The 25,704-nt window shown below is 35.4% G+C and overlaps 1 protein-coding gene across 1 annotated transcript in view; it reads left to right on the plus strand.

The window, feature by feature from the left end:
• LOC125656388 (uncharacterized) overlaps window positions 1-25,704 on the plus strand; it is a 40,573-nt gene that overhangs the window by 9,604 nt on the left and 5,265 nt on the right. The window contains exons 3-13 of the mRNA XM_056144889.1: window positions 4,500-4,645; window positions 7,641-7,752; window positions 7,971-8,086; window positions 9,285-9,382; window positions 11,018-11,163; window positions 11,439-11,606; window positions 15,494-15,627; window positions 21,399-21,541; window positions 21,745-21,803; window positions 23,034-23,154; window positions 24,113-24,391. Of these exons, the coding sequence (XP_056000864.1) occupies window positions 4,500-4,645; window positions 7,641-7,752; window positions 7,971-8,086; window positions 9,285-9,382; window positions 11,018-11,163; window positions 11,439-11,606; window positions 15,494-15,627; window positions 21,399-21,541; window positions 21,745-21,803; window positions 23,034-23,154; window positions 24,113-24,391 (1,522 nt within the window). The remainder of the gene's footprint in view (window positions 1-4,499; window positions 4,646-7,640; window positions 7,753-7,970; window positions 8,087-9,284; window positions 9,383-11,017; window positions 11,164-11,438; window positions 11,607-15,493; window positions 15,628-21,398; window positions 21,542-21,744; window positions 21,804-23,033; window positions 23,155-24,112; window positions 24,392-25,704) is intronic.

Genomic DNA, 25,704 nt, shown 5'->3' on the forward strand with positions numbered 1-25,704 from the left:
ATTTCCAGACAACACCATTCGAAATATCCACGTGTTCATGGTTTGCATGAAAATGATGGATTTTGAATTACGACAAATGAAAAAAATCTCTACATAAGGGATTTGAATGCCAAACTCAGATTTGAAAGTCGACCATACTACAGTTGGTTGATGAAATTTCCAATATTTCCTGAGCATCACTCAAGAGGCATTATTTGTCGAAATGCACATCTGGTGCATCAAAATGGGTACACTGCACCGTATAAATTTTACATTACCACCCCGGGTCGAGGCCTCTGCTGGTGGACTATTAGTCCCAGAGAGTCTCTACAGCCCAGTAGCTAAGTACTTCGGCACTAGCTTGAAAATACGGATGTATATTTAATTGTTGTGATAAAATTTAGAAATTCATTTCAAAGGTTTGCATACAAATACAGTGGAGCCTCGTAATCTGGACGTCATTAATCCGGATGCTTCACTTTCCGGACGATTTTTCTAGGGACGAAATTTTTATACATTATTTTGCATTAATCCGGAAATTCGCGTTCCAGACGGTAACTTTTTACTACAAAACATTATAATGCATTGAAAATTATACCGTTATTCCGGACGGTAATTATGTTTAGGGAAGGTCTGTGTTGGACAATTTTAGCAAGGCGTAAATTATAAAGAAAACAAGTCAAACTGTCTAATTGAAGCGATCACCTGTGCCCTGTCAACACCTCCCTATAAGTAAGTGGTGTGTGATGATATGTCAGTTAGATAGCACGTGCCGATCGAGACATTGTATTGCCAATTTTCGCACTTAAGATCTTCATTGCGTGTAGTGTTGAATTTTGTAAATAAATCTGTAGCATATTATTTTATAGACTTGATCAATAGCCTAAAAGTATTAATAAATTAAACATCATGCCGTAATAATTTTTTTTTTTGAACTGCTACACATATCAGTTGTACTTATTAGTAAATTGATTATCGGCTTATGCAAATCTAAACAGTGTAGATTATACTTCCAGATTCTGGATTTTATACTGTTGATTGGCGTGAAATATACATGTATGTTCATGCACATGTATATGTAGTAAGTTTTTAACGTATAGAATGTCACGCATGTAGAATGTACCTGTGTACGATTGATTCTTGTTACGATATTGTAGAGCTTTATTGCTTTCGAATTTTTAAACTCTGAGTAGAAGTGAGAAAATTACCATTTTAAAGAAAATGACAATTAAATTTTGTATGTACCCGTAATGTTAGTTTCACCCGTGTTTTGTTCCGTTATTATCGTATCATAAAAATAGTAGGTACGCGTGGCTAGATCAAAGCAGTAATAGGTCTTGATATTACGAGCTTAAATTATTTTGTTCTTCCGATATTGTCTTGGATAATTATAGAATAAGAAATATAAACTCTGGTAGATTGAATTTTTGTTAAAGAATGTTGTCAACTGACATGATAATCACGAAATTCTTATGTCAACTTTGGATGATGAAGATTGTTTTAACAGATCGCCGAACCCGTGAATCGTGACAGATGGAAATTACCGGCCTCTTTAAAGAGACACTACAGCTCATTTTCCACATTTTAAGAAAGTGTTTTTAAAACCATGTATTGATGACATGATAAATTTCATATCGATACTGACAATTTTGAACAATTGGGATGCATCAATTTACTCTCAACTGCGCTTTGAAGATCGTTTGGAATTCAAAGGTTTCTTCATGCTGACTCGGACTTTTGAATGCTTATTTACATCACGTGGTTTTGAATGACAGCAAAGGTGTTCTGTAGGAAATTATTTAAATTCCCCTTCAAGGGGGTCCACACTCACCTTTCAAGTATAAGATTATTCCCTGCTCCTTATAATAAGTAATTATAAATCATCATTTCAACAGAAACCTTCCATGTTCCCACTGACCGATGTTTTTACAACTAACACGTGTCGTGTTCAGATAAAAATAGCACTTACTTTTAAACGTGGTATCTTCGCAGCTAGTCTCAATGGCAGATTTTGGGGGCCAGGATCTCCCTCCCTTTTTACCCCACAGATTGTGAATGAAAATCCAAATTTTGCACCAGAATGGCCGATTACTTTGGCTAATCTTTTACTTTCACACCCCTCTTCGGAAATCCTAGATCCGCCACTGAGTTACATGTGTTTCTCCGAGCTCTTTGTTTTCCAACGGTCAAACTGATACCAAGGTAAATTTTATTTCACGTATGAGTTTTATCTCATTCTAATTTTACCTCTTTTCTCACAGAATCTGTCAAAATTCTAGATCTATCAACTACACTTTCTCTCTCTGGACGACATGCTGCACTGTTTACTGTCTATGCGCATGCGTCTGAAGACTGAAAGGAGGAAACTCGATATTTTGTGTATAGGCCATCAAAAAGTATTAATTTTTACGTTAAAACGATAATTTTTAACTTTAGATAAGTGTTATTTTCGCAAAGTTCATACTTTCAACAATGCAACAAAAATTGAGAAAGTGCTGGGAAAATTGTCATTTCATGATTTTTGCGCAAAATGAGCTGTAGTGTCTCTTTAAGAAGTAAAAGTGTGATGAAATGTTTGAAGTGTAAATGATTATGTTAGTTACTAATGATTTATTTACTTATAGTTACATAAAGTGCTTCATTATTTGTTTTAGCGCATACGGTGCACAGTTTTGTATATTTATTTGTAGGGCTCATATGTATGTACAATGTAAGCACACGCAAATAAAGTGAACACGTACATTATTTTAGTGCTTTGAAATACATGTAAATGTTAACATCATCATAATTTATTTACTAATGCAAATGGTCAAATCCAACGATATAATGTGTTAAATTCCCTATGCATCAATAAAGTAGGCATATATTGGTTACTTATGAAAAGATAGAAAATATGCGATTCAATTATCCGGACGCTTCATTTATCCGGACAATTTTGCTGGGAACCCAAGTGTCCGGATTAACAGGTTCCGCTGTATATAGGGAAAATCTTTAAAAATCTTCTTTTCAAGAACCACTGAGCTAGAAAAGCTGATATTTACATGAAGGCTTCCAGACATAGTGCATATTTAAGTTTGTTAAAATCATGGCAGGTTGGGACCACAAGGGGGGATCAAAGTTTTACATAGAAATATATAGGGAAAATCTTTAAAAATATTCTCCTCAAAAACTACTGTGCCAGGAAAATTTACATAACAGCTTCCTGACATACAGCAAATTCACGTTTATTGAAATCATGGCCACCGGGGGTAAGATGAGGCGACAATAGGGGGTCAAATTTTTACTTACAAATATATCGGGAAAATCATTAAAAATCTTCTTTTGAAAGATCACTGGGCCAGAAAAGTTTACATTCACATGAAAGCTTCCTGACATAGTTCAGATTCAATTTTGAACAAATTATGCCCTCCGGGAGTAGGTTGGGGCCATAATAGGGATCAAAGTTTTACATGCGAATATATAGGAGAAATCTTTAGATATGAGCCAAGGTGACTCAGGTGAGCGATGTGGCCCATGGACCTCTTGTTTAATTTTTATTTTCTGAGAAAAATATTAATGACGAACGAAGTTTTGTCATCAAAAGTGTATCATTTAATGCCAGATGGATATCGATCTATATGCTTATTTCACAGACGAATTTCAGGTTAAACTTTAATTTCAAACACAGAAAGATAGCAAATTTCTTCAAGATATGAAGAACATTAATCTCTTTCTTCCATTTACGCCCATAGAAACATAAGAAAACCATATCTATTTTTTTCACGTAGCTATCCACGCGTTGCTATACCGCAAATGTAAACAAGAAGTGTAAATACCGGAGTTGGACATGGAAATTTTCCGGAAATCGCAAGTTTCAGAAAATAAGAAAATTCGTGGCGGGCCGATTTTTGAGAGGCGGACTGGGATTATAATCTATCAATTAAGTTGAATTGGCCTTAGCTTAGATATGCAGAACGGTTTATCTCCCTCATGCATAGCTCTGATCCTTAGACAAATTTGACTCAAGTCTTTGGCACTCTGTTTTTTTTTTTTAGTTCTTACAAGTTTATTGTAATTTCGGATTTCCAATATTTCGGCTTGAGTACCACTGAAGAGACAGTATTTGTCGAAATACGCATCTGGAGCATCAAAATTGGTACCGTAGATTTTAAACACGTCAGACAGTACTCCACTGAATGACAGGTTGTAGTTACTCAGAAAATCGTTATAACAACCATATGATTTGTAAAATACTGACGTTAAACGAGACTGTTGAAAACACTGTACCATCAACTTATAGTCTCAACTCAGTAGCTTGCTCGATTTAAAACTACATGTACTATAAAAGGAGAAATTTATTGGGTGTGGGATCCAGTTTTCGGTTATTGTGTTTATACCCCTAATACATTAATAACTTCAAATCCTCGAAAACAATGAAAACATGAGGTAAATTTTCTATAGAAATCATATCGTTATCTGAGCCAAGAAAAATTGATCCAATGCAAACACTTCAATGCAATACGAATACTGTTTATTTTCAGATTTCCGTAACTGTCCGTAATCAGCTGAGGACTGAGGCACTATCTATACATTGGCATGGGATGATTCAGCGGGGGACTCCATGGATGGATGGGACGGCTATGATTTCCCAATGTCCAATTTTACCTGGGCAAACATTTCAATATAGGTATTTTTTAACATCAGGGCGAGCCCCGAGTATTTTGCTAGGGAGTGGGTCCAAATTGATATCATTCTACATTAAACTGAAAAAGAAGCTCCGGTTTTTTGTTGTTTTTTTTTGTTGTTTTTTTTTTTGCATATTTTAATCGGAGATTAACAGACTAGTACGTTCAGATGGACAATGCATTACTTGGTAAATTATCCTGGGCCCGTACTCTATCTCTGTGTCCATGGTCCGTTTCAGTAAATCATAAAGGTCTGTAAAGACTTCTTGTAAACCATTCAGTGATCCCCCAAATGAAATGCATAAACATCCAAACTTTTACACTTGAGCAAAGCTACATATATAAAATTCCATTGCGTGGTATCAGATATGATGTATATAATGTATACATGTATATAAGTTTTTGTGCGAATAAATTGTTAGATTGTTTTTAAGGTGATATAGAAAATATTGTATAATTAAATCACTGTCTGAAATAAAGTTGACGGTGGCCTAATTCTTGGGACATTCACTCTACAAAGCAGAAGTTCCCAGGATTAGAATCTGATCCCGTCGCATCACACCTAAAAGGTTTCACATAGGTTGTGGTCGTTCCTTCTCCAAGCGACCGGCATCAGGAAATGGAAGTCATTGCTAGTATTTTTATACAACTTTAAACGTGTAGGTCCCTTTTCACAGAAGTCCTTGGTACTCTTCGGCAATGGGGGTCATATACAGACCAACATATGTGGTATATCATTTAAAGCAGATTACGAATCTATGTAAGGTAAAACAATCCGGAATATGACGTACTCCAACATATAAAACTTCAAACATATGTTAGTGTCCATGTATCTAAGATTTCTTTTGTTTGTAAATGGAGTAAGATGTTACGTGCAAATTATATTTACAGTATTTGCTTTCGTTCGTTTTGATTTCATTGGACAGAGGGGCGTGTCAGTCGAATCGCACAGTGAAGAGACTGTCACTCTCCTCCGTGCAATAAATTCTATACAAAAGTATCTGTAAATTTCTTGTCATGAATATTCATAAAATCATTGTAAAATTGCGTGCAATATGACGTAATAAGTCTGCTGTTGTCACAAGTTAGAGGTAGGAACGAAAATCGCTACATTCGACATGAAGATGGATGACATTGACTTTTTAGAGTTTCAAAATGCTATCTATGAGATAACGTTATCTCAAATATAAATTATAATGGATAATGAAACCGCGCAGATGAGGGATTAGGCGCATTTTGCCTAGAGTATTTCGCATACTTTACAAAATACACTACAACACGTGCCTTTTGCAGTTTAGAATCAATAAACGCATTTACATATCTATCGATATGTGTGAATGGGCACACCCGTTTTGCTTCATTTTTTAGATGCTGCTTTTCTTATGCTTTCGTCATTGAATGCCACCAAATTGTTCCCTTTCTGTGTTCATAGTTGGGAAGTTGTAGTCCGATTCCTCGGACGTTATAGTACAGCTAAACTCCGCCCCTAGACATTATAGTATGTTGAACTTCTGTGAAATTAAAGGTTTTCTGTCTGATTTAAAGTATGGCTAATATCAAAGGAAACAGTACCGTAGCATGACGTTCAGTCAAATGCATTATATGTAGAAGTACATGAATGTTACATGTAAACATTATATCTCTATTCATCGTAAATATATCAGCAGGTGATAAATTAGACAGCGTTTGGTGATTGTTTTACTGAAAAGATAAATATAACTAGTTTTTCGTCGTAGAGATCACCTATATGTGCATGTCCAGTGAAAAAAAACCCCACAATTTTAAAATACAGCTATCACGTATATATGCATCACCACTGTATTACGATATTAGCGCCAAAATGTAACTTGCTGAGAAATGAATAACTAACGCACTGACACGAAAGCACCAAGTACTTTCAATACACTTATGTATACATCCATACTTTACTTTTATAATATACGGAATTTTCTATTGCATCAGGTACCCGACACTATAATTTTACACATTGCAAATTCCATCCAACCAAAATAAAGTAAATCTTTTGCATTTTTTCGAGATTTTCAAAATTACTTAAAACCCTTTGGTTATTATTGCTGTGTATGTACACATGCACTAATTGTGTGTGTGTGGCTGTTGTGTGAGGGGATGTTTACAGTCCAGTAGCTAAGTACTTCGTTACTAGCTTGAAAATACGGATATATATTTAATTGCTGTTATAAAATTCAGAAATTCATTTCAAAATTAAGGATTATCTCCCTCATGCAAAGCTCTTATCCTTGGATGAATTTGGCTCCACTTGTTAACCACGCTGTTTTTGGCTATATTTAGATCTAAAACTTCATAGTTATTTCGGATTTCAAACATTTCGGTTGAGCATCACTGAAGATACATTATTTGTCGAAATGCGCATCTGGTGCATCAAAATTGGTACCGTATAAGTTTTACAATATGTATATCTCATGATTATGCTTAATCAATTGTTTTTAAATTTGAATAATTTCTGAACCCACACATGCTGAAAACTACTACTACTAGACAAGAGCTTTTGTCATCATTACTCCGTTAAATATTTAACTCTCATAATAATGGTTAGTAATGCAGCCAGTATCTATTCACCCCACCGATTATCAGTAATCCTACAAACTCTCATGATTGCAAAATGATTTTCAGGAACCCTACAAGATACAATTTTTGTAATCCCTCTAACACTTAGTAAGCTTACTAATTGTCAGTAATACTAAGTATTAATTGTACTAATATTCATTAATCCTAGTAATACATGTACAAGAAATCCAAGTAATCCGTGTGTAAATGATTCCACTTTCCCATTTCGGTTTCTTCAAACTCCCCCAATCCGAAAACAAAACCTTGGGTTCTACCCCCTTTAGCAAATGCTCTAGATCACCCACTGATACGTGTCTTCAAAGTTTGAAATTCAATGGTGACTCAAAACCTTTTTCAATTTGCTTTATATGCAATTTCTTTCACCTTAGCAGTTATTTTTTGTTAATGCAGATTCCTTGCCTCGCCATCAGGGACCACTTGGTATCATGGACATACCGGCACTCTACGTTCTGATGGGATAGCGGGGGCTTTAATCGTTCTACCGAGGATTAGACCACCAATTGTAAAGAATTGTATTACACAGATCTATTAGATCTATATGTGTTTAGTACTTGACATAAACTGCAAGGAAATCAAAACACATATTCTTAAAAGTCATATTCATTCCATGTTCCTCTTAACATTCTTTCTAACTAAACTGTTACAGTAACAAATTCACACCTGCATATACTCGGCATCTTTATTCATGTTTCATTTCATGATGTGTGTATGCATTTTTAGCATTTCCAGTCCGAGGCGATACCAGATGTCCACGCTGAGTTTATAGCCATCGTCACTAATTGGTTTAACGTCGGAACGTTAGAGAAATTTGTTGCTGACGTCTCAAGCTTTGGTATGTAAGTACTAAAATTTGCATTATGAACTTATGCTGCCCTGTCGTCTCCCGGTATATGCTGTCGCCCATTCTCACATTTCATTGCCGACTATGATATTTGCCGTGGCTGCTGATCAAGATACAGGTTTTATAAGAGTCGATAATGTATGTATAAGTACTTTATGTCAGCATACATTGTTATACCTTGTTGCCAATGACATAGTGTGCAGCGCAATCGCGCACAAATTACCACCGGGAATCATTCTGTAAAAATGATAATTACCTTAGTGTTTCGATATTATTACGACAGAGAATTTGTGTTTGAAGGTTTGTTTAAACATTTACCTTTTTGTTGATTTTTTATGGCTTATATTACCATAACCAATAGAAGCATGTTGAAATTAACAATTTCACTCAGAATTGACGCTTGTCTACATGATCCCCATGAACAATTTAATACAGGTATTTATCACCTATTCTACCACGGTTATTGCAAAGATCAAGGAATATAGCGGTCATTCTGTGAGATACCTTTATATGTATCATGTACATAACTGATTACAAATAAAATTATACACATATCACTTGCATTTCGTGTTTTGGTAATAAAGTCGATAACTGGTAATTCAATTTATAGTCATAAAATTATTCAATATATGTTGCAAAACAAATTCATAAATATATTAAGAATATTTGACATTCAATATTAATCAATCCTCTGCATTCCGAAATCGATATATATGCAAACAAACATGGGGATGTACATGCAGAAAAGTTGAAGTTCTTCCACATTAGTGTAACTTTCTTGGACTGTGTATTCAAGTTAAGCAGTTGATAGAATCCGTCATCAAATCAAATACTTGAAATTATACTTTTGAAAATAAATGTTAGCATACACTACCACCTCACCTTTTCTTGAGCAAAACACATTTATATGTGTTGTCCATTTTGAAAATTGCCATGACGTCACGAACTGACCTAATTCGTAGCTCTATAGGTACTTATTTCTCAGACGCAGTAGAAATGACGTTCTTGTTTTCGTTGATTATGCAGGATACCCTCATCGATCTGGAAATGCTATCACCTCGAAATTTATATTTCAAAGCAACATTTCTCGACCTTGAAGTTATCCTACATTATCAACAAAAACGCGACCTTTTTTTCTTAAGCATAATACATGCAGTCTAATAAACCATCATAGTTTTATTTTCCTCTGTTAGCTTGGAAGAGTACGACGGCAAATGTGAACCACTTTTACAGCATCCTGATGGATCATTTGTGATTTATCATTTGAATACCGGTCTTGTCAATGGAAGAGGTATGCAAATTTAAAAGTTTTACCTTATAGTTATTCAAACCATTTTTTCTGTAGCATTCCATTTAGAATATACAATTGAATATATACTAGCGGAGAAAAGAAACTGCTTTATAAAATTTCGTATAATTTTTCTATATTTATTGTTTATATTTATAAAATCTAAACAATCGATAAAGGTCATGTTTTTTAACAATATTGGATAGTACCCGACTAAGATGCACGGACTTTTTCATGGTTAAAGAACACATGTTGTTTATTGAAGTGTTCTTACGCACGAGTTTTACTGGCCAATACTGTTTGGAGTAAGAAGTGTTAAAGGTTTGTTTGGACACTATTCGTTAAGAAAAGCACTTTAGTTTTGACAGAATTTACCCTTCTGTCATACCACGACTCAGCAAAAACCAACGTAATCGTGCTGTTGGGATGCTTCAAGCTGGAATGGCACAAAACATCGTAGCAATACACCTTGGAGTTCATCGGAACACCATCCAGTCATTATGGAGACGTTTCCAACAATCTGGTAACACTCGGGATCGACCACGTTCTGGGAGTCCTCGTGTGACGTCACGCCGACAGGACAACTACATTAGATTGTGCACCTGAGAAATCGTTTCCAGACAGAGCAAGTTTGACTGCTCGTAGCATTCCCGGACTTCGACCAATCAGTCCAAGAGATGTGCTTAATCGTCTGCGCGAGCACAAAATCAGACCAAGACGTCCAGCGGTGCGCCCAATATTGCTTCAACGTCATCGTATCGCTAAACCAGCGTGATGCAGACGACATCAACGATTCAGAATACAGGACTGGACCAATATTGTGTTCACTGGTGAATCCAGATTTCATTTGGATAACACTCTACAACGGCCGTTGTAGAGTGTATCGTCGCGTTGGGGAGTGGTACCAGAACGCTTGTGTTGTGCAACGTCGACAATTCGGTGGATGTAGCGTTATGGTGTGGGGTGGAATAACAGCACGTGGAAAGATCCCTCTACAAATTGTCAATGGAAATCTCACCGGCGTACGCTATCGAGACGAAATTATTCAGCGCCATTTGATACCCTTCATACAGAGACAACAAAATCACATCACTCTGCAGCAAGATAACGCAAGACCACATGTTGCACGTGTAGTCAGGGACTTTTTTGTTCAACAGAATATCGATGTCTTGCCTTGGCCAGCTGTTTCCCCCGATTTATTGCCGATCAAGCACGTCTGGGATGAAATGGAACGACGTTTACACCGTTTACCTAATCAGCTAGTGACATTGGCTGATTTAGGCCAAGCTTTAACCAACATCTGGAACAACATCCCTCAAGCATTTCTGAACACTTTAGTGGCATCAATGAGGCGCCGTTGTCAAGCATGCGTGAATGCAAATGGTGGTCACACGCATTATTAACTTTGTTAATTCAAGTTCGAATACCAGTGTCTTTCGAGTTTGCTGAAATTGACGTTCTTCGACGTTAACGTTAATGGATTATGAAATATTTTAACGAATACATTTGTTAACAGTATTACAAAAATAAAGATTTGTTCATTGTTATTTTTTCATATATTAAATAATGCACAGTTTCTTTTTTCCGCTAGTATATCTATAAAGGGAATATTTTCTATTATTAAGTTTTCCTATTCAGGAAGAAAGTATATACTGAACGACGTCAACGCCTCAGAGAAACCTTGGATACCACTGGAAAAATTTGTAGTCGTCCAGAATAGATACTATCGATTTAGAGTTATCAATTCAGCATTCACCGATCCTTTGGAAATTTCTATTGATGGCGTATGTATGCTAGTATTGATAACAAATGTCAGTTTATTCAACGGTTTTCTTTTGGTGAAATGATAGTTATGTTTGCTGCATCTCATCGATGTAATTCTCACTGCATAATCAAAAATTAAAACTTTAGAATAAAACGCGTATGTACAGTCCTCATCATAATATAAGCATCCCCTCTACAGGTAATTTGATATGTTCCATTCATTTTATACATTTATTACTATGGATTTTTCGATTTTGTCTCTAACCTTAAGATATTTGTTCTTGGTCATTCGCAGCACATGCTCATCATTGTTGCATTTGATGGACAAGACGTTGAACCTTTCAAAGCTGACAGTGTGGCTATTCAACCTGCAGAGAGAGTAGATTTCATCATTTTTACCGGACGACCAATAGACAACTATTACATCAACTTCTTTTCAACTGCAACAAAAAAAGCTACAGGGGTATATTCTTGGAGATCTTTACTTTTAAAATAGGTGTAAGCTATATATATATATATATATATATATATATATATGTGTGTGTGTGTGTGTGTGTGTGTGTGTGTGTGTGTGTGTGTGTGTGTGTGTGGAATTATACACAAATGGTCATGTCTATGTTATATATATTATAGGTTTTATGTGCTCGTTTAACATTTACTGTATTCATTGAAGGTTCTAAATCTATTCAATTATCTATGCAATATTAATTTGAGGGGCCTTTTGCATTCATACTATATTTATCTTATGAAATCGTATTTTTTAAAGCTATATATTTACTACATGTAACAGACATTTATACTACAGATATATTTTCATCTAAGCTTTATTATCTATGCTAGTTATCTGCACCCTGTCTATTGGAGGTTCTACTGTATTTAATTGCGGTATCTATACTATACTATACTCATTTGGGTTATGAATATCATATTTGATATATTTGATATATCTATGTTATATTTCATTGTAAGTATCAATACTACAGTGTATCTTGATTTGGGTTATCTACACTATATTTGATTAGGACATTTGTACTATGTTCGATTGGAGTATATATGCAATATTACATTGGCTATATTTACAGCATGCATTGGTGTGTCTATCTTATATTCAGTTGGGGTACATTTTTATGTTTGGTTTAGATATATGTATCTATGATATTTTTATTTTGGTATCTATTTTACATTTAATCGGGGTATCTTTATTATATTTAGTTGAGGTGCTTCATTTATTGAATGTGTCTATGCAATGTTTAATTGGAGTATCCATGATATAACTTATCGCGTGGACCCTGAAGTCCACGCAGTAAATATGTAAACGAAGTTAATCGGATACTACAGTGTATGGGGAAAATCAGCTTTAGCATGCAGAAGTGTACGTCAGAATATTGTTCGACCTTTTTCGTTTCTCCTCGACTCTCACGGAAAAAGACTATCGTTGTTCCAATTGCACCGGAGCTCGATGACGCGACCTTTAAATTCAACAACCAATGTGTAGCAAGTCATCGTACGAGAGAGAGAGAGAAAGAGAGAGAGAGAGAGAGAGAGAGAGAGAGAGAGAGAGCTGCATTAAACTGTAAGACTTATAATGATCTATTTGCATGTTTGAGGAAAAATCTGTTTTAAAAGAAATGTTTATTTCAACCTAGAATATCCGTCCTTTTACAAGAACATTTATACTAGGTCTAACTGGGTGACATCTGTTATGTTTGATAGGGATATCCATTTGTAGTTCAGGTGTCTATATTATATTGAACTGGTTATGGTATGTATTTTACACCTTACCAGGGTATTTATACCATACTTGATTGGGTATCTTTGCAATGCTATATTCAGTCGGGATATCTGTTAGATCATGTGTATTTAATTGGGTGTACCGATGTTTTATCTAGCCGGGTTGCTATATTCATTTGGGACATACACTATATACTATATTTGCTCCTCACGAAAATTTTAACAGCTGTGAAGGAGAAACTTCAAACGTACTGTGCCAAAACATAAACCAGAAGTGATTTAAATCATAATGTAAATCAAATGCGGATTCTGATAAAAACCCAAAGAACTTTTAGTAAATTTGATATTGCAAAACTTTTCTCAAATCAGCAACATCAAAACTTAGGACTCTTTCACGCTTTATACGGCCATTCCTCACGATAAATTAAAAATAAGACTTTTTGACATCATAGACAGTTGCTTCTTTAGCAAAAATGAAAAAAGAAAAATTCTAGTGACTAGTCATACATGAAAGGTAAATATAACGAACAGTGATCAATCTCACAACTCCTATAAGCAATACAAAATAGATAGTTGGGCAAATACGGACCCATGGACACACCAGAAGTGGAATCAGGTGTCTAGGAGGAGTGAGCATCCCCTGTTGACCGGTCAAACCCGCTGTGAGCCCTACATCCTGATCAGGTAAACGGAGTTATTTGTAGTCAAAATCAGTGTGTCAAGAACAGCCTAACAATCGGTATGAAACACGCCAGACAACATTTGACCCAATGATAAGTTGTATTGGCGAACTAGATCGTTATAACTACCATAGAATTTGCAAAATGCTGACTTCAATCGAGACTGTTGAAATCCTGTACCATCAACTTGCTTGTCAGTAGCTTGCCTCGATTTAAAAACTGACTATAATCATTTGAGATATATAAACAGCATATCCAGGTGATAATGGACTATTGTTACATGAATATGGTAAGTTAACGATGAAGAACCTGAAATCCTCTTGTTTGTCATATAGTTGAGTTGTCAATTTGCCATCAATATCTACTGTCAATAAAATATCTAAGTATGAAGCAGAAGTGGACGACTCTGTGGTGTCTTTTATTTCGAGCTCAAAGGGATATATTGAATCGGCATACATGTATGAATGAAAGTTATTATTGTTAATAGACAAAACGTAGCTGATATATCTAAATGTCGAATTTAAGGCCACAGCAAGATGGGTTTTTTTTCTCACATAAAAGTTTTTGAATAAATTCTGCTTCATATGACTATAGAAACAAATCAGGTAACAAGGGAGCACAATTGGTGCCCATGGGAATTTCAACAGACTGTTGGAAGATCTGATCGCCAAAGACCACGAAGATATTGTCAATGAGGAACTCTAGCATGCTTTTTATTTCGACTTCAGAGTACTTGTGCGTGGAATCAGAGTGGTGTTTAACAAAGAAAGTTTTTGGATTACTTTGTTAAACAGCACTCAGATTCCACGTGCAAGTACTCTGAAGTTGAAATAAAAAAAATGTGCTAAATTCCCCATTGACAATATCTTCGTAGTCTTTAGTGATCAGGTCTTCTAAAAGTCTATTTATATTCTTGTGGGCACGAATTGTGCTCATTTGTTAGCTGACATACCTTTATTTTTTTAAGAAACAGAGTTTATTGAAAAACTTCTACATGAGAAGAAAAATCTCTTGCTGTAGCCTTCAACTCTACATTTAACTAAATCGATGACGTTTTATTTATTGGCAACAATCATTTTCGTTCATATGTCGTTTCGATATATCCATGTGAACTCGAGATAAAAGACACCACAGGGTCATCCACATCTGCTTTGTAATTAGATATTTTACTGAAAATCAATATTAATGGCAAGCTAACAATTCAACTTTATGACAAACTGGATAGTTTCAGCTTCTCCATCGTGAACATCCCTTATTTATGTAGCAATATTCCTTATACATGCAATGCGTTTGATCAGTTTCTAAATCGAGACAGGCTACTGACAATCAAGGTGATGGTGTAGGGGATTCAACACTCTTTTTCAAAGTCAACAGTTCGCAAATTCTATGGTCGTTATAATTATCCATTTTACCGATACAACTTATCATTGGGTGAATGCTGTCTAACGTGTTTCAAACTGATTATTAGGCTGTTCTTGGCCCACTGATTTTAACTACAGATTTCTCCATTTACCAGATCAAGACATAGGACCCATGTCTGATCAAGACAGGGCTCAAAGTGACTGTGACTGGTCGACAAGGGACGCTTATTCCTCCTAAACACCTGATAACACCACTGTTGTGTCAAGGGATCCGTGTTTGCCAAGCTATTTATTTAGTATTCGTTTTATAAGTTATGAGATTGAACAATGTTCGTTATCTTCACTTTTCATTAATCTGAGGTTCTACATTAAACATTCTATTTCAAAGTTAAGTATTGATATTTGATGGATATCTATATGGGGTAACTATGCTATGTTTAATTCAGTTATCGGTATTAATATGTATCTTTGGTTTTTCTCTATACCTCCCTTTCTATATATGCATTGATGCATATTGCTTTCCCTATGCCTAAGCTGATACAACATCCTAACTCTTAGTTTACATGATGATCCCACAGGAACCCATAATTCATCCTGATCGTACACACGCTGTCTTGAATTATTATGGAGAGGATGATGAGCGTGAACCAAGAATCATGCCTCGACAATGCCGACCGAGTTCTCCTTGTGTGGCTGTAAATCATGTGTATGGGTAAGTAGACTATAGATAATGTTCTGTAAATCACGCGTATGGGAAGATAAATGCAGGTTATATCATGTAAATCTAGCAGATGTTTACGTCCCTTTCTTCAAACCATATGTACCAGTAAGAAATATATGTGTCCGTTAGGTTCTAATCTGAAAATCATGTACACATGAAACTACAATCTGTATATCATCGGTACGAAAAATTGTTAATTTGTATGTATACAGTGTATTGAAAGTATATGTGGGTAGAGTTACAATCTGCATATCACGTTTACAAACGTTACAGTCTGTAAACCATGTGTATGTTCAGACTCTGAAGCGTACTATTACACCAGTGGAACGCTGAATGAACCTTGTAAGGTTAAGGAACGAACGGTTTTATTTGGGAAACGAACAGTGGAACGGTTCTCAGCAATAACGGAACACTTTGTATCGGGAACGGAACGCTTCGAGATTTGGAACGAACGTTTTTCATGGAGAACAGAACGCGTTGGTCGAAGATGGGAATGGACGGTTTGGCCTGGACACTTTTTATATATGTAAGACTCCAAAGTGCGATTAGACTCCAAAATGCAAGGACCACGCCACAGTGCGAAGGTCTGCGCCAAACTCTGATGGTTTGACACGCCAAAGTGCGATGGCCCCCACTCATGCGCCAAAGTTTGATGATACACATTAATACACCAGAGTGCGACGGAGTGAAGCGTCGAAGTCCGTTGGTTTGTAAAAGTGAAATTGTACCAACCGTGTATTGTGTCACTGATGTATATATCAATGCAAAATCCATGCAAAATGGTAATAATGATAAAAACTTATTTCATTACCATTTAGGTGTCCTGTTAATAAACACAACATTTTCAAACGCGAAATCGCATAGGATGTTCTGCATTATAGCATATCCCCTCAGATTTTATTATGTGTACATCACAAGTAATGAATGATCATGAATTAAAGCATGTTTGGGTGAAGTAGATTTGTACTTGAACTTTGCCGTTCTTACAATCCTCAACAGTGTAAGCCTTGCCCTTGCTATCGTCCATGTCAATCTTAATCACCCGTGTATTCCTCCAATAGCCCGGAGACGTATTGATGCATTGATGCAACCTGATGTTGCATTTCTTCGGTTTGATCTTCAAAGTCGTTGCCAATGACGTCATAAATTTCACAAACTTTACTCTACCCCATACCATCGGACTATGGAGTGTCAAACCATTGGACTTTGATGTGGTGCACCTGCAAATGACGGGCCATCGCACTTTGGCGTAGTGTGCCTATAGAAGAGGAACCATCGCACTTTGTCGAAGTGTGCCTATAGGGGAGGGACCAACGCATTTTGGCGTGACCATCGCACTTTTGCATCGGTAAAGTCAACGAGCAATCGCATTTTGACGTGACCATCGCTATTTCGAGCAACTATCGCACTGTAGAGTCATACATAAATGCATATACATTGCGGAAAAGAGAGACATAAATTACCAAGATAAAAGTTTAATTTGATTAATATTATGAATATCTTAAAATGAAATGACGGAGATGGAAGTATATTAAAGGGGCATGGACACGATTTGAATTGACAATTTTCAGTTGTTGAGTTGCGGGCGAGATACAGCACTCGCAATTCTTTGAAATGTAAACAAAGCCCGTATCATGTTTTTGTTTACACATAGATGGCTAAAAAGAGAATAGCATGTTTAAAAGAAGATGAGATGTGTCAAGCACTAGAACCTATTTAATTGGATTCAGAATTAACTTTTGAATAAAAAAAATCTGCTTTAAATGAACTTTTACTTATAATTATATGTAACCTGTGTAAACAAAAACAAGGCGCGAGCCTTGTTTACATAACAAACGATTATGAGCTTTGTATCTCTGATGTACCTTGACAACTGATATTCAATTTTTTGCTAAACATTAGAAATAGCTTTTTTAAGGATTCTAAATATTAAAAATAGAAAACTAAAATGAGATAATTTTTAATGCATATAGTTATATGTGCCTTAAATTCCATCTGGGAATATTAAAATTTATGTAATGTAATCGATAGAAAACAAAGTCACTTTTAAAACAGTACTAATGGAATTGTGTAATATTTGACTATCTCTGATTTCAATATTATGAAAGGTGAATATAACGAATAGTGATCAACCTCATACTAGTAACTCCTATAAGGAGTCGGGCAAACACGAGCCCCTGGATATACCAGAGGTGAGTCGCCTAAGAGGAGTAAGCATCCCCTGTCGACCGGTCACAACCGCCTTTAGCCCTATATCCCGATCTGGAAAACGGAATAATCCATAGCCAAAATCAGTGTGTCAAGAACGGCATAGCAATCGGTATGAAACACGTCAGACAGCATGTTACGCTAGACGATTATAACGACCATAGAATGTTCGAAATGTTGATTTTAAATGAGACTGTTAAAATTCCTTTAACATCAACTTGCATGTCAGTAGCCTGCCTCAGTGTTACATTGGCACTCTTTACTCAAGAATGCTATTATTTTTTGTAGATTACATAATGCACACGTAATCTTAAAGAGGAAGTCAGTGTGTACATGTATTGCATAAACTTTTGTAACCTTTAACCAAGAGTTCATATTGATATACTAATGTAAATCATAGTAGTGCGGTAAACCGTTCGAAATTTTATCATATGCATATTTGATTGATTGATTGATGTTTTCCGCCACACTCAACAATTTTTCAGTTATATGGTGGCGCCCAGTTTTTTTTTTTATTGATGGAAGAGAGAACCCAGATACAATGTACCTCGGAAGAGACCACCGACCTTCCGAAAGTAAACTAGGAAACTTTCTCACTTACCGGTGCGAGCGGGATTCGAACCCGCGCCGACAGAGGTGAGAGGCCGTGTGATTTTGAGCGCGATGCTCTAACCACTCGGCCACGGAGGCCCCTCCACTCATTTGAAGTAAATATGTCCAAATTAATAGATCAATACATGTACATGTTATTCAATAATGAATGATAATTACGCAGCTCAGTTAAAGCTATCCGAGAAAAATCAGTGCTATTATAAATGTACCTCTGTGCACTTCTCACTATATGACCTCACAATGAAAAAGTACGTCACAACGTACATATTCTTATTGTTGTATCGCGGGGAAAGTGTCATAGTATTTTGTCTTTATTTACTACCGTTATCAAGTGAGAAACTGTATACGTGAAAACTTTTCTTTTCAAATGGTTATATATTACCCCTTCATGATATCAAATCACTCTCCATTTTAAATGAATAGTATGCACAAAAAAGATTTTCATATTATATTGTGACCCTGAATTCGCCTTTAATCTGAATGATTGTTGCGTTAAAAAAAATTCTTATACAATGTATACATAAATTATCTCATTCTACAGAAACAGTGGCAAAGTTCAGGTTCATCTGCTAGAAAAAGCAATATGAATTTTTAAAAATATATTCTAGATATATTTATCCGTTTGAAAAGCGCAGGTACCAATGTCTGTCTTATGTATTAACGCTATTAACGATACATATAGGAATGTGGCCAACCCCGTTAAATCACTAATGACTGTTGATATGTTGTTAAATCATACATGTAGCATGTTTAGTTCGAGTATGCATTTGTTCCCAACACTTTTCATGTAAAGGATTTTTATTTATTTCTGAGTATATCAATAAAAATTCAACTGGTAATCCGCATGAACCTGAACGTTAGTTTACAAATAGGGTCTCTTGCTGTTTCCAAAAAATAAAGTGTTATGGGATATTCAACTGACGTTACGAGAAATTACCATGAGGGAAATTTACGGTAGCTCAGTCACAGTCCACATATGGGTAGCATCGTTGCGGTGTTTAACCGTAACAATTGTAATGATACCTGTGAATTTGAGGTGTGATTTCAGCCAATAATTATAGTGCATTTTACTGTGGAAGGCCCTTATAATCTAGTTGCGTGAGAATTCTAATTTGAAAATCGTTGATAATTATTATTTGCAATACAAATGATTTATTTTGTGTTAAAATCCTAAAGGAGAATGCCTGCATTGTATCAATATCATGAAAGGTTGATGGTACATGTAATGGTACCCATTTGATACATGTACATTAAAAGAGCTCTGAAGACATCTGTCAAAATTTAAAAAGGGATATTTAAAAAAAGCAAATGTCACTTAAGACGGGGACCTATAGGGTGGACTCCGTATCCACTCTCCCGTAGACCAGTGCATGTACACCGTTACTCTAGGAACTCTTAGTATCTCGATCACTTCATACCTGCTTTTTCAAATGACAACACGCGAGTAGGAATTTTAACAAAGATTTCATTTTAATTTTTCAACATTTGCAGCATTTTGAAACATGTTAGTCAAAGAGTTACGCGTATGTAAAGTAGATTTTATAATTTGACATTTTGTTTGTTTCGAACTCTCCAATCGATAAAAGAAAAAAATCAACAGTAATATTATCATTATTCGTCTATCTATGTATTGGTTTCAAAACGAATAATCCATTTTCACATATTTTCTTCTCCAGTAAGTTAATGTTCATTCATAATGTTGATAAAAGTAAATTTGGTTTTTACCCCAAAATGAAAATACATTTATGCTCCGTCGTGTTGTGATGAACCGTAATCTTTTATAGATTTGAACTGCAGAACTCCATCTTTGTACAACTTCAAAATATTGTGTACAATGAAGAGAGATATTCTTTTTCCAGCTGGCCAAAGCGCATGTTGTCCTACGATAACAAACTGACGCTCGAATTCCAAATGATCAGGCTAGAACGAACGGTTTGAGGGAATGATCGTTTTGAGGGGCCTCCGTGGCCGAGTGGTTAAAACATCGCGCTCAAAATCACAAGGTTTCGCACCTCTGTCGGCGCGGGTTCGAATCCCGCTCGCGGCGGTAAGTGAGAAAGTTTCCCAATTTACTTTCGGAAGGTCGGTGGTCTCTTCCCAGGTACATTGTATCTGGGTTCTCTCGTCCACCAATAAAAACTAGGCGCCACCATATAAATGAAAAATTGTTGAGTGTGGCGAAAACCATCAATCAATCGGTTTGAGGGAAAGGACGGTATCAAATGAGAGCGGAACGCTTTGGGCTGGGAACGAAAAGCTGGAGGGTTTGATATGGGAACGGGACGGTTCTTAACGGAACGGGACGTTTTGAATGGTGTAGTAGTACGCGTTACAATCTGTAAAGTTAGTAACTGTAAATTACATGTATTTGTATGTTATGCTAGAATCTGAATATCGAGTACAGTGAGTTGCAAGCTGTATACCATGTTTAGGTAAAGTTACAGTTTGTAGATCATGTGTAAGGAACGTTAGAAGCTGTACATTATGTGTAAGCAAAGTTGGAAAGGTAAATGCAGTAAATTGTGTGTATGTAAAGTTAGAACCTGTAAAATATGTGTATGTAAAAGTTAGAAGTTGTGATTTATGTGTATGTAAAGTCAGAACCGGCAAAATGCATACCTTATACTTGGCTCATAGATTTATCTTTGTTTCCCAAACAATACACATAATTAATGTATCAACAATAAATAGAAAATACGATTTGATAATGCAAGAATAAAGGAGGAGTGGGGTCCACTGAACATATATTCTATCGTACACGGAGAGAGAAATACCCTTTTTAACAACTAATTTTGAACAATAATTCAACACGATAAAAAATATGTACCAATTTTTTGATTAGAAGAAAACTGCACACAAACAAGAAATTTAAGTTTGAAGTCAAGGCTAATAATCAGATTATATGATGATACAAATGATGACGCATTGTTGTTTATCTGTAGGCTCTCGCCAGCTGGTACTAACACCGTCAATGTGCCTCTGACACACCTAAAGGCTACACAGTGGACGCTGAAACAAAATCCTGTTCCTATCGTGACACCAGGAGTTACTAAGCAATTGTTCTTTCTTAATATTGCCGTTCAAAGTAAGTACGTATTATCTGTGTTTCTCTGTTTAAATAACCTCTGTCAGTACCTTAATTATTATCTACTGTAATGGGTCATGTTAAACCCCATTTTATGGATTGAAAGGGAAGTATAGAGAAAGAGGGAGATAACTTAGAAACACCTCTGATTATTCATTTTATTCGTAAAGAAGGATACACAATGGCAAATTGTTTAATTTCAGTTCCGAGAGGTTCACAAATCAATGGCCGTCGATTTGTCACACCAACTTCACCCCTTCAGGTACTTCATGCAATTATTGTCAAATAGTGCTGATGACACTTTTCAAATTTTACCAAATAATTCTATAGCATAAATGATAATCAGAATTTAAATATTAACTTAGGAAATCAATATACTTTTTTTAATGATATACCTCATTTTTATTCACTCCAATCAAAATTAAATCTCAATGTAGTAATATTAGCATGACGTTGAATTTGTTTTGTAATTTGTTAATTAACATTTCATCAATCCTTTCTATTTACTATGAAAGCCCCAAAAGCTAAGTCAAGATTCGATATTTGAAATGCGAGATTCGAAATTCAATATTTAGATTAGCTAATCAAAATTTTGGTTACATTATATGATTTCAAAAAGACAACATTTTAATCGAACTCATTAAATTTAAAAGATCACCATCTTTATTTTAAGATTAGAGGTGTGAGGTTGCATAAACTTGGAATATGACAGAAACCAAGTGAAATACTGTGTTTTTTACTTCTTTTATCTAAAGCTATGAATTCATGTTATACTTACATGCGCGATATAGTGTAATAGTTATGGGTTACGTGACACTTCCATTTTGGGAAATTGATAGAGGTCCGAATCGAAACACATTGCTCAAATTTCACCATTTATTACAATATAAACGTTGTATACATTTCCAATGGACCGTAAAATAAAGACGCTTCTTGACAGTTTTGGTAAGGCATTTAGAATTATTCTTGCATACTCACACATGTTTCAACATCGACCTACCCGCCTACTTGAATATTGAATTGACCAATGAATATGTCAGCTTTTTAAGATCCTTTATACAAACAAACGTGCATACATGTACATATACACAGTTCCGTGTTAGTATAATAAATATCAGTACATCGTTATCCAATGTTTAATCAACCGCCGGTCCCGTATAAGTTTCATCTCTCTTTCAATAATCTAAATGTGTTAAAAAATGAATGATATATACAGGTAATTGATGGAGAATAACTTACATTCGATTCAACTGCAAGTTAAAAAAATATAAATTGACCAAGAAGACGAACAATGGAAACGAAAGGACTAACACATTGTCTTACAGTGCATTATGTATTCTATAAAATTGAACTAAGCATTTATATATATATATATATATATATATATATATATATATATATATATATATATATTGGAAATGTGCATTTTCATTTTCTCTATGGGTGAATGTTATCAACATTTATCTTTATTAAAATTTTCATTGTTTTATAGACATATCCTGGAATGGATGCAATAACCCCCTGTGGAACATGTACTAGCAATGAGTGTGACTGTACCCATATCCTCAAATTTGATCTGGGAAATATCATTGAAATAGTTATTTCAGCGATAAGTAAGATTTTATTTCATAGTACATGTATGCAGAAATATATGTGAACGTTTCGATGTATTTATATCGGGCGACAATCACTTGGCGGTAAAAGCAATCATTCTCTGTGGATTTTCTTGTAGTAGAGTAGAACTGTAGCTTTATAGGAGGAATTGGATAGATTAGGGAGATACAGGTTTATCCTTTATTCAAACCTTTACTTTAAAGGGCAACCGATCTCTCCATACGAATCGGGACCTATACATTTGTATATTTTTTTTTTAAATATCTCAAACGTTAGTATCAACCTATTACTAACACTTACATGTGCCAGTTACACACATAATGTACCTTTAATAACTTTTCAAAGCTTCATTAGAACTGAAAATTTACAGGACAATAAAATTCTCATGTTTAGATATTCATTCTTTCCCATTTAGAGCTACAGTTTTGTAGCTGGTAAGGATATGAAATAATTCATCATTAAGATGGATTTATGTATCAGGAACCAGAGCCATGTGACCTATTAAAATATGTATGTACTTTCCAATCCTTAAAAAATTTAAAAATTGCTATCAATTTGGTCTATAGCAGTGCGCAGCAAAATATTAAGATCTTTGGACGTCTTTACTAAAATGTGAAATTCGTGTCCCTTTGATTCTGGATTACGGTTCAGGTTCTGGCTTAGCAAATTCAGCTACGTATGATTACAATGTAATTAATATTTATTGATCATTCTGTTATTGTTTTACTTCTGATGTGACAGGAAAGCGACATGATCTTAGTAAAATACATCAAAAGTTGAAACTCGCAATAAACAGGTTATTTTCTACAAGCATACAGAAATATCATTAAATGAATCAGGTAGAAACATTCTTCGAAATGACATAATTTCAGTCTTCTTTTGCATGTAGATTAACGGTGTAAAGTTGGGTCACCAAAAATTAAGAACGTGTTAATTAATGTTTCTGTACTATTTTAGGTGTTATAGGAATATCTCATCCTATACACATCCACGGACATCATTTTCACGTACTTAAGATGGCGTATCCACCTTACGATCCCGTAACTGGAAATGCTACTGGACCAAATCCGGATATTAGGTGTTTAAATGAACGCTGTACAGAAGCAACTTGGGCAGATCCTTCATGGAATGCTGGGTACATACCGGGAGTAAATTTGGAGAATCCTCCACTGAAAGACACCATTTCAGTACCTGTGAACGGTTACGTCATAATCAGACTAAGAGCAGATAATCCTGGTACAGTAAAACTGTTTTTCTGATATCAAATCTTATATATCATGAAATATAAAGTTTCCTATCAGCAATGTATGCCAAAGTTTATGGTTTTATTGTAAAATGCTATGAAGTGGAATTGGGGACAATTCAGGGAGGGGATTAAGTGGCGTATATAAACTAATTATGTATCAATTTTTATTTCATACAATCTATGAATAGGGTCTCTCTTCATGTAATTTTTAGGCTGAACTGCATACATTATTTGATGAATAATGTACTATCTATTCATAAATTCAAAAGAATATATAAATTGTCCAACTGAATGATACCACTGTTTTACAATACTTGAATTGCTAGTCCGTCATCATTTGATATAACAAATTCTGAAGAAATTTCACATTTTACCTCCATTATTCGTGATTTCCAGGCCATGTATGTCAACTCTGACCAATACCTGTAAACGGCATGATATGAAGTAAACAAAAACGGTTACATTACGCCCGTCACGGGCTTATGAATGTGTTTTTGTTACATTATGAGTTGTAGATCTTTACTAATGGTACCTTCACATTCACGGATTTTTCTTACGGATCCTTACGTACCTGTATTCCACAAATCCGTAAAAGTACACGGATTGTTACGATTTAGACACGGATACCGACGAGTGATTTACGAATGCTTGCGATTGACTAAGAGTCGGAGATCCGTAAGGACTCGTAAGAAAAATCCGTGAGTGTGAAGGTGGTATTAATGTAGTATCCATTATCATCAAGCTGCGTAATACTCTATTTTGCATCGTATGCGTAACAGAACCCACCTTAAAACTGTGATAGGAAATAAATATTCAAATCAAGATCTCGAATGTCTAAAATATCCCAAAAGTGATTATGCTCAAGGAGTATTTTTTGCCAACATGTAAGACGATTCAAATTTTTAAGGATGGATGGTTGGTTGTATATTTTTCACTCAGATGGAGACGTCATCACTGCCGGTGAAGGGCTGTACAACTTAGACCTGTGCTCGACGCTTAAGGCTTTTCGGCCGGGAGGGGTATTTATCGTGCCACACCCTATGTGACACGAGACCTTAGTTTTGCGGTTTAATCCTAAGAACTGTCCCATTTAATCGCCTCTTACGACAAGCACGGGATACTGGTAACCTACTCTAACACGGTCAACACTTTTTAGGAATCAAACTCCTTAAAATATATAAATTTTTAAGACCTTCATTAGTTTGAAACATGTGAGAGGAGTTGAATTTAAAAAATGCACTCACTTTAACGCTTTATAGAAATATTAATGACTAATTTCAATACCTTGCAGATTTCTGAAAAA

The sequence above is a fragment of the Ostrea edulis genome, chromosome 7 (assembly GCF_947568905.1).
Source record: "Ostrea edulis chromosome 7, xbOstEdul1.1, whole genome shotgun sequence".
Taxonomy (NCBI): domain Eukaryota; kingdom Metazoa; phylum Mollusca; class Bivalvia; order Ostreida; family Ostreidae; genus Ostrea; species Ostrea edulis.